Consider the following 9953-nt stretch of genomic DNA (forward strand, 5'->3'; position numbering starts at 1 on the left):
GTAAACAGAGGGAAAGAAATTTTGTTGTGTGAGGAAGAACTTCTGCTCCAGTTAAAAAGAATACATACTGGAGTGATCTGAAGCTGCCTATAAATATTCAAGAACATCAAAGCTGGTCCTGTTAAATTAAAAATGCTGTCACACAGATAGGAACTAGCCTCTAGCACTGCCAGCTTCAACATGTGAGCCTCTGATCTGAGAGGCAGAGGCTCAGCTCTTCAAGAAATTTTATTCAGCATAAGAAGAGGAAAAAAAAAAGTGAAGCAGCAGTTGAGTTTAATAAGGATATTAAATACCTTATGAGTGAGCTAAGTAGAGCTTAACTCTTTCAGGACACTTCAGCCCTTTCCCTGAAAAGGACAGTAGCTTCTTCCTATACAACTTCCAAGGCTGGGATGTCTCTGGGCTCCAGGAAAGTTTCTATCCAAGCCCCGAAAGTAACACTTAACAGAGACTTTGGAAACAGGGATTCTGTTTGTACCTCACACACACACATGTGCATACATTCTGGCTGATATTCCACATCAGGGATCTATGTTTAATACTAAAACTGTCCAGAAAGATTGCAAATCACTTTCCCACAGTTGCCTGAAGATAACAGGAATGGTAGATACAGGTAGAACAGGAGAGCAGACCAATTCATATGACTTTTGTTATCTGAAGACATTCAGCTCTGGTGTGAGAAATTTACCCAATGTGAAACTATAACCGTGTTATTTCACTGTAGAAAAAACTCTGTCAATTCCAGTATCCAAACCCAAAAAGACTATCCCTGACAGTTCTGAATGGGGGCAGGGGGAACTCTGGCAGAGTAACTTTCTCAAATAAAATAGTGGAAAACCAAAATACGGTCATACTTTGGAAATTCTTTTATATTAACTAGTCCACAATGTTTTTTCTTCAGATGCAGTTCTGGGATGTAGAAAATAGTATCTTTTAAGGAGGCAAAACACTGCTGGCTACCAGACTGGGGATACCTTGTCTCTGAGCAAAAAGAGGTCTCCAGACCTTGGCTCCTCTTAAATACTGAACTCAGCAGCATCCCTTGGCACTGTTTCAGGAGTTCATTTCTTGCTCCCAGCACTGCTACACATCATCCAGGATATCTGCCAGCTTGGCATCCAGATCCTAAAGTGTTCATCTACTCTTTAGTCTCACAGCAGGCAAGACAGCATCTACTCTAAAAAGCTTCTAAATAAATACAAATCAGGTATGAGAAAGTATGCAGGACCTATTAAAATACAACACTGGAATGGTAACCAATACCTTTCCCTATTTTATCATACACACCTTTAGAGACTGCTTTAGGAGAAAACCCAGTGTGCCTAAGGAAAGGGCAGCAACTGCTACATTGCATATCCTAACCTCCAAAGCCAGCAAGGACAGGCTAAACCTCATCCAGCACGAACAGAAAACACAAGTGCACACAACTAGCATGCTCTATATAGAATTTTGATGTTTTATCTATGAGACACAGGTATTATTACTGTTGCTGTTGTTATTAGTGTAAAACCGATCAAAGCTCAATTAAGAGTGCCACCATTTATCCAAACCCAAACAAGTCTATAAATCTTCAAGGGCAGTCTCTGGGAGGAAAATAAAATAAAATTTTAAAAAACCCACAGCCTTTAAAAGAGGTTCTTCTCCATGAACCACAGAATTGTGAAATTGACCCATGAGTGTAAAAAATCTGAACAGAATACCTTCTGCATTGCCAATTCAGGCCTTCAAAGGTACATTTCTTTATGTGTCATCAAAGTAGACAGTTTAAAAGCTCAAACTTGCAGTTTCAAAGGTGAACTCAACTGCAAGTTTGGTTTGAGCCTCTTCTGCTTGGGGGAGGAGGGGCAGAGTGGAATGGATAAAGCAAGAAGTAGAGAAGGAGGATTTTTCACAGCCACACTTAAACCACTTTTTATTGTGTGTATTTTTTTAAAGCAGGCGAGCATCAAAAGCCTCAAAGTAGGAAAACAGATCTTGGCACAAACTAGGCTCTTTTCTGAATTAAAAGCAATTTTTCAAACACCACAATCAGAAGTATTTGAAAGTTGCTTACCAAGCACATGCAATAAATTCACGGTAGGAGGCACATACTTGCAACATGCATGCCTGTACAGCTAATTAAACAGTTGTACTCAAACCATGACTGCAGACTCTAAAACATGCCCCTTCGTTCTTCTCAGGCCAGTCACCTCCTCACTGCTTCTTCCATTTGCTTTACTGCTGAAAATTATGCAAAATAAAAAAGCAGCTTAAGCTCAAGGAAACCAACAGAAAGCTTAAGCTGGCCATCAGCTTTAGAAAACAACTAAAATCCTCACATTAATGCACCCAGTAACATGTGTCTGGGAAGCCTAGAGAGTCTGCATATATTAAGCTGCATATTTAAGGTTGTACTTGTGTCTGGAACATAACAGGCACCTAATCAACCTTTGTAAACTGGCTCTTCATCTTAAAGCCAAGTGCAACAACAAAAGTCTCTAAGCAGCATGAAAAGGAAATTCAGAAAAATGAATGAAAGCAGCCCGCCACTGTGAAGGGGACACCCCAAGTCACCAGAGGCCTGTTTTCCTGAGCACTACTGCTCAAGCCTAATGTAAGCACAGCTTCACCAGTGGGATAAGTGCAGTCAAGTGCAAATTTCGGGAGTCTCAGTTGGGAATCTGCAAGATCACACTTCCCCGGTCACCTCTGGTTTGTGCCAAGCAGTCGAGAAAAATGCAGAAAATATGATTACTTTTTTTCTTAGCATGAATCTTCTGCTGCTGTTTTAACAACTTCAAACCACACCTTTGTTTAAAAACAATCTGTTTTCCCGTTTGCTGGTCTCTGTGAGTGTGAAGGGCTCTCCTTTTAAGCCAGGAAACGAGAAATAAGGCCAAGCATTCAACTTGCATTCATTCTGTTTTCATGTGTAGGCACACGCTCTGGTTTGAACATATTTGAATACTGAAGGGCAGATGCCCAAAACAAGAGATAGTATGTACCAGTTAACACTTAATGCTTCCTAAATTGAGCACTTCCAATGTAGTAAGTGTATTAATGCAAATACCTGTACCACCTACATAACTGGGCAGAACATACAGCAGATTATTGCATTACAGATTACTGCATCCAGATCTTATCTTTCCTTAACCAGTCCAATGCTGGCCTCCTGAAAGCATTCATACTTTGAAAAACCATTTCTGAAAGTTATTTTGGTTCAGAAGGGCCTCACTTTGCAATTCCAAAACAAGAACTAGAAGACTGTAATAAAAAAGGGAGCCTTTTTAAATACACACTCCACCACAAGATGGTATAAACTGGAAGAAAATTACTATGTATGCTAATCAATGGTTTTATCCAACTACTCAAGACTTTTCCTATAAGATCTGCTGGCAGAAGAGCTGCCTCCAAGTCTGCCACACTGAATTCTGTCCTTTGGCACTTCACCTGGTGTCATTTCAGAAGGCAGAGCACTAAGGCAGCAGCTGTGCTGCCCAGTAAGGGCACCAGAGAGGTGCTCGGGGGGCTGAGGGCCAGTCCCACCCACGGGGCATGGCTGGCCACAACTGCTGGTAACACCATGAAGCAGGCTGTAATTAGATATAAACCACTGTAGTCACACAGATCCAGTCTAAACATAAATAAATATATATGAATGAAAAAAAAATTCTCCAAATGGATGCACGTTGAACAATTTTTTAATACCACTCCTCTCTGGGATTTTTTCCTACTTCTAACTACAAAACAAGCAAGAGGAGTACATGGAAAAGGAAGTGGTCAGCATCCTGCCACTAAAGGCAAGGTTTTCAACAGTGCAGACCTTCAGCATCTGTGAGGAAGTTTAACTAAGCATACAGACATATGCAGAAAAGTCACCTGAACTCCCACAAATGACTTTCCCCACTTGATTCCCCACCTTTACTTGGACGTACGGAAATTGCACTGCTTGGTCTGAGCATTGAGCTTTCTGCTTTTATTTACTTACTTAACCTACTTTATTCTTCTTCCCCTAAATGGGTCACATCAGCGTTTTTTGCTCATTCCACTGTAACTTCTCCATACTTCAATATCTTTTATTGCATTTTCTTACACTGTGCCTCCCACCCTTTCTTCAAGGGACTGCCTTAGTCTTGCAACAAGGTTCTGAGAGGAGGATTCTGGTATTGCTGCAGCTCTGTGCAAGGACCACAGACAGCTGAGCTTCCTCCAGAGCCAGTAACTCATCACTGAATTTGGCACCTCATCTTCGGATCAGTCCCCTCCCATGTCTTTTCACCACCATTCTAAGAGACATCTTAGATATTGCAATGCTGAAGAATTAATTTTTAAAAAGTGTCCTTATTTACAACATCACAGGTAGAAGCCAATGAGAACAGGCAACTCCTTGCAAAATAAGCCAGCAATGATGTGACAGGGCTGGAGCTCAGGGTGTGAGGACAGTGTCCAGTGTCAAGACAAAACAGTACAAGAGGATAAAAACCTAAACAAAACACATTAACAGGCTGTCTCCAACTACCCCCCACCACACAGTACACAACATGATAAAGCATGATTGAAACTTAAAAAAAAAAAAAAAAAAAAGGACAGAGGGAGGGCTAAAACTGTGAAACAACTGGACCAATCTGTCCTGAGATCAAGCCCAAGACAACACCTCTGCTGTGAGCAAGCTGCCTGTGCATTACACTCTACAAAGGCTGTCCAGGTATAACAACCATGCAAGTCTTTGCCTAAGTGATCTCTTATTTTGAAAGCAAATTATGCTTCCTTTAAGGAGGACACAATGACAAAGCCAGCCTGAAGCCCAGATAAATGTATTGTGCCTGATGTCCTCAGGATCATTACTGCAAGCCACAGATTTACAGGTAGGTATGGAAACTAACACAAACCCAATCACAGGCGTCTTCATATTCTAAGAGGATAACTAGCAAAGAAAACATTCAGTAAGACAGTGACTCAAAGCCACAAATAATTCCACTTCCTCATTTTGAAAGGCCTCCAGGCACTCAGCAAGAAGAAACTTAACCTGCATGATCACGAAAGAACAACCAAAAAAACCCAAAAATACGTATTTTCGTCTTCCACTCTCAAAGGACACAAACATTCCCTTGATTCAGCCTCCTCTCATCATGGCTAGACGTCTTCTGTATCTGCACAGTTATTTCAAGTCACTCCTTTCAACACCCTTAAAAACTGCCAATGTTTCAGAGTGCAGTTTGCAACCTTTGGTAACTTCTGCATTTGAAAAAATAGAGGAAAGATTCAAAGCCACTGAAGTGAGGGGTGGGAGGGAGATGGCAGGAAGGAAGGAAGACACAGGCACTGTCCTCCAGTCCAGTTTGAAGCCTCCCCACCTTCTACAAGAGAAAGATGGGCAATAATTTGCTACTAGGAAGTGTCATGCAAGAAGCTGGGAAGTGCCCCACATCTGTTTTCTTCCTGGAGCTTGAAGCACTGAGTTATGCTTGTTGTCCCCAGACTGTTACCTTTCAAGCACAAAAAACATATGCAAGTGGAGATTGTTACATTATCTACACACTGATCCTGTTCAATGGCTACATAAAGTTCATAATTTCCTTACTGAGGCTTCCAAATAGAAACAAACCAACCAAAACACAAACTTTTGTTGCACAAGAAAAACCACTCATAATATTCTCAAATCTCTCCTCTATGCTGCTTGTCTCCAAAATTGTATATATCAGTAATCCAGACACATTACTGTATTCAGCAGCAGCTTTAAGGCAGGAGTACAAAAAAAGTAAGACTGAGAGAAAACAGACAATGATGAATGCACATAATTTAAGGTTTTTGACACATCACAGGCATTAAATTCGATCCTCTTTGCCAAGCACCTCACCTGAGCAGTCCAATCACAACCATAACTTTATAAGAAATACAACATTAGATGCTCCACACCTCAACTATCAAGCTGAACAAGCAACAGGAACAGAATCTCTCCAGTTGCAAGTAGATTAAGACACATAATCTCACTCTGAGCAATAAAGCCACTGCTAGTCAAATCAGTGATTTTACTGTCCAAGCACTGCCAGTCTGTGGCCATGTAACACTGAGTTTGTGACAAGACTACATCTGAACTTTTGCCCTGAATGGTACCAGAAGTTTCAACCAGAGGGAGTTCTCCAGTGATAATTTGTTTCAAAGCAATATATCATTTCAGAGGTTTCAACGAAATCTGGTTTTCACAGTCACTCTCTAACCAAACATCTGCAACTTCCAATCTCTTGACCATATCAATGGTCAGTATGCTGCCCCAAGAAACAGAGGATATTCCAGTATGCCAGACACCACCAAAATGGTTGGACTTTTGAGCAGTTTAAGGAGCAGCTGACACAGCAACATAAGGATGAGTTTGCTGAATACAAACTGCAGCCACATGAAAGAAAGCATATGAACATTTCATCTCTCTGAAGAGTTATTCTGGGGAGACACTTGACCCTAATAAGATTCATTCACAATAACTTGAGAAACAATATAATAGCACACCACTACTGGATAGGAATCTGACCAATAACCAGTTCAGGAGTGGATGTATGACCTATCAAAAGCTGAAAGTACATTGTTTCTTAAAGTTGGGGTTTTTTTGTTCAGACTTTCAAGACCAATGAGTAATTGATGCTATTAACATAAACAAAAGTAAGCCTTTGTGTAGTCCCAAAACCACAATTCCTTTGATCCATTCTTTAATGTGTGCCTGATTTTCAAGAACTTCTAATATTTCATCTTAAAGAAAAATGCATCTTATTCTTGAAAGAGCTGTGTGGACTGACAAAAGGGGCTGGGGCCAAGAAGAGTTTGCTTCACTGACTGATGTACAACTAGCTGCTGCTGAACACGTTCTGAGTGGCAACAGCTTCATGAGCCTTTTCTAAACCTCACAGTGAACTTTAAACGATGATCCAGAACAGCAGAGTCAAAATGTTCTACAAAAACACAGCCCAGCTGAAAAAAAGGAGGCAAGACAATGCTGTGAAAATCTTGATCAATTGTGGCTCTGATAAACTCTCAGGATGAAACAGAGGAAGCAGGACACTGACAAGATATGTTATATGCAATCTAAAAGCTCAACAGTGAAAATACAACTGACAGAATCCAGTCTAGCTGCTCTGGAACGGCATCTGCCAGGTTCTCTCCTCTGAAAGAAAGAGCAGCACACACAGCTCATTAAACAAAAAAAGCCCCAAACCTGGCACTGGCATATGTTATCTACCATGCATCCAGATGAATAAGCAAATCAATTTTTGAGTGATAAATGACTGTAAAAGATTTGCCACATCATGTGGCTTTCGCTGTAGTTTTTCCTATTTGGGGTGCTGTCTATTCAGGCATGAAGAGGAAGCAGACAGGTGATGTTACAAACAATAAGGCCTGCCAAAGCCTATTTAATACCCTTGTTTCAAGTTGTGCAAATCTGAGTCTTAACAGAACAGTTTATTTTTTTTTCTCTGCTTTTACTTACAGTCACCAAGAAAGTATGACCTCACTAAATGGCCTATGTTCTGTTCTTAATACTAACACCTGACACAAAAGGAACCTTTGAAGTCTGCTGGCCCCAAAGACACTATTAAGTCTTAAAATGAAAAAGCACTAAAAGGTTAAAAAAATGTCCATGTCAGTTCCAGCCCCTACTAGCACCACCTCTTCTAAATGTCATAATTATAACTTAATGGGTCCATCCCTCTTTTCTCTGAAAAATTACCTTGCATCAGCAATTTGGCCTCATAACTCTTCTGCTTCCAAGAGAACTTTTATAAGAAATCATCCCAGCTGAAACTGTTTTGAAATATCACGCATTCATAAGCAGTATTCTTTACTTTAAAAAAAAAAAAGTTATTTTGATAGTAGTGTATTTGTGTTTGTAGAGCTTTAACAGTTGTTTCTATAACCTACTTGCTACCAGTTAGATTCTTGTAAGTTTTATATGTGTATTTACGTGTGTATGTATGTGTACGTATGCATACATGGAACGCAAACAAACCAACCCCACAGCTGTTAAAGAGATTGCTATTGGCACTTGCTTAACAGTCAAACTTACTAAAACACCATTCAAGTAATTTTTCTCTACTTAGCCAAAGAGGGAAAAAATAAAGCCAGCAATTACAAGCAACTACAAAGGAATTAGATAAGGGCTTCAAGAGTTTCAATAAGAGTAAAGGGTAGTTGCGTTCAGTCAAAGACAAGAACCATTTCTCTGCTGAGCAAGTCAAGCACAGCTCTGCACGAAGCGTGACGCGCTGGGAGCCCGGCTCCGAGGGACCCCGAGCGCGGCAGCACCGGCTCCAGCTCCGTGCGCCGCCGGGCGCGGAGCGGCCAACGACCGCCACAGCCCGAGGGCTCAGCACCCCGCGACTGCCGCGGCAACTTCTGTCCGGGCCCCCCCGCGGCCCGGCCGCCCCCGGAGCGGAGCGGCCCCGCACAGCTCCGGGACCGGCAGGGGCCGCCCGGCGCGGCCCCGCCGCGCGTGTGAGGCGGCCTCGGCTCCGCCCGCGCCCGCCGCGCGGAGCCCGCGCCACGCGCCCGGCTGTCAAAGCGAGGCGGCCCGGCGAGGTGAGGCCGGCGCTGGGCCTTTGTGCGCGGGCGCGCATCTGTCACCGCGTCCCGGGCCGCGCGGCGCACGTGGGGCGGCGGGCCCGGCCCCGCTTTGTGCCGCAGGTGCCGGGCCCGCGGAGCCATCTTGGGGCAGGCGGCGCCCCCCGGCCGCGCTCACCTGCACGATCTCGCCTTCGGCGCTCAGCGTGGCCCCCGCGCGGGAGAAGCGGCCCTGCAGCCCCGTGGTGTAGGTGGTGTAGTCGCCGCTGGGGCTGGACTCGAAGAGCACCACCTCCACGAACGCCGTCTCCTTGCCCAGCGCCGCGCCCGGCGCCGCGGCCAGCAGCACCCCGAGCAGCAGCAGAGGCGGCGGCAGCGGCGGCACGGGCAGCCCCGCGCCGGCCCCGCAGCCCCTCATCGCGCGGCGGGAGGAAGCGGCGCCCCGCCGCCGCGCATCTCTCCCGAGCGGCTCCAGCTCCGGGGCCGGGGTCCCGGGCCGGTCAGCGTCCCATGGCAGCGGCCCTCCCGCCGCGCTGCGCCCCGCTCCTCGCTGCCGCGCTCCCCTTCCCTCGCCCCGGCTCCTCTCCGCCCTGCCAAGCCGCTTCCCTTTCATCTGCTCCACGTGACGGCCACCACGGGGTTATCCCCGCCCTCCGCGCCGCGCTGACCCGCTCAGTCCCTCCCGCCGAGCGCACACCGCCCGCAGCCCCGCCGGGCCCGGCCGAGCCGAGCGGTTGCCGTGGCTGCCGGCGGTCCGGCCTGGCTCGGCCCGGCCCCGCAAGGCTCTGAGAGCGAGCGGCACTCGGCACGGCCCTGCCGGGATCGGCTTTCCACGCGGCCGGGCCTGCAGGGCCGGGAGGCGAAGGGCAGCCCCGGAGACCTGTGCCAGCCGCCTGAGCCGTCCGCCGGGCTGCTGCCGCCGGTGCCGGGGCTGCGGGCCTGGCGCCGTAGCGGCTCGGCCCGGCCCGGCCGCTTCCCGGCGCTACCGCGGCCCGCGGCCATGCCCGGCGCGTTAGGCGCGGATCCTAACGCGGGGCAGCCCCGGCGGTGGCACAGCCCGGGTGGACGTGCCCCGGCCGGCGGAGCTGTGCTCTGGCAGCACGGGGACCACGGGCAGCCATCCTCCGCAGAGACACCGCGGCGCTGCCGGTGCCAGCGGCGGGCTCCTCGTTTGTGGCTAGGCTCATCGTTCCCCTGATGCCGGTCTCCTGAATCTGAGTAGGGGAGGCTGGGTTACCTGGGCTATTTCGCTTGGCTGTAAGTGCGAGTCTACAAAACCTCCATCGATGATGAGGGGAAGATGTGTTGGTAATGATTTTTGTTGCAGTCTCGCACAAGAACTGGATGCCAGCCAATTACACATTTTTCCATTGAAAGTATGTACAGCTAAGTCATGGAACTCACTAATACATGGTGTTACACAG

The 9953-nt window shown here is 46.4% G+C and overlaps 1 protein-coding gene across 2 annotated transcripts in view; it reads right to left on the minus strand.

Annotated features, from left to right (window-relative positions):
• Positions 1–9100, minus strand: part of ZNRF3 (zinc and ring finger 3) — a 66689-nt gene extending 57589 nt beyond the window's left edge. For both annotated transcript variants that reach the window (XM_041488319.1, XM_041488318.1), the window contains exon 1: positions 8708–9100. In XM_041488319.1, coding sequence (XP_041344253.1) covers positions 8708–8947 — 240 coding nt within the window. In that variant the 5' untranslated portion in view covers positions 8948–9100. The remainder of the gene's footprint in view (positions 1–8707) is intronic.
• Between the last annotated feature and the right edge of the window lie 853 nt (positions 9101–9953).

The sequence above is a fragment of the Pyrgilauda ruficollis genome, unplaced genomic scaffold, assembly GCF_017590135.1.
Source record: "Pyrgilauda ruficollis isolate IOZ18807 unplaced genomic scaffold, ASM1759013v1 scaffold9, whole genome shotgun sequence".
Taxonomy (NCBI): Eukaryota; Metazoa; Chordata; class Aves; order Passeriformes; family Passeridae; genus Pyrgilauda; species Pyrgilauda ruficollis.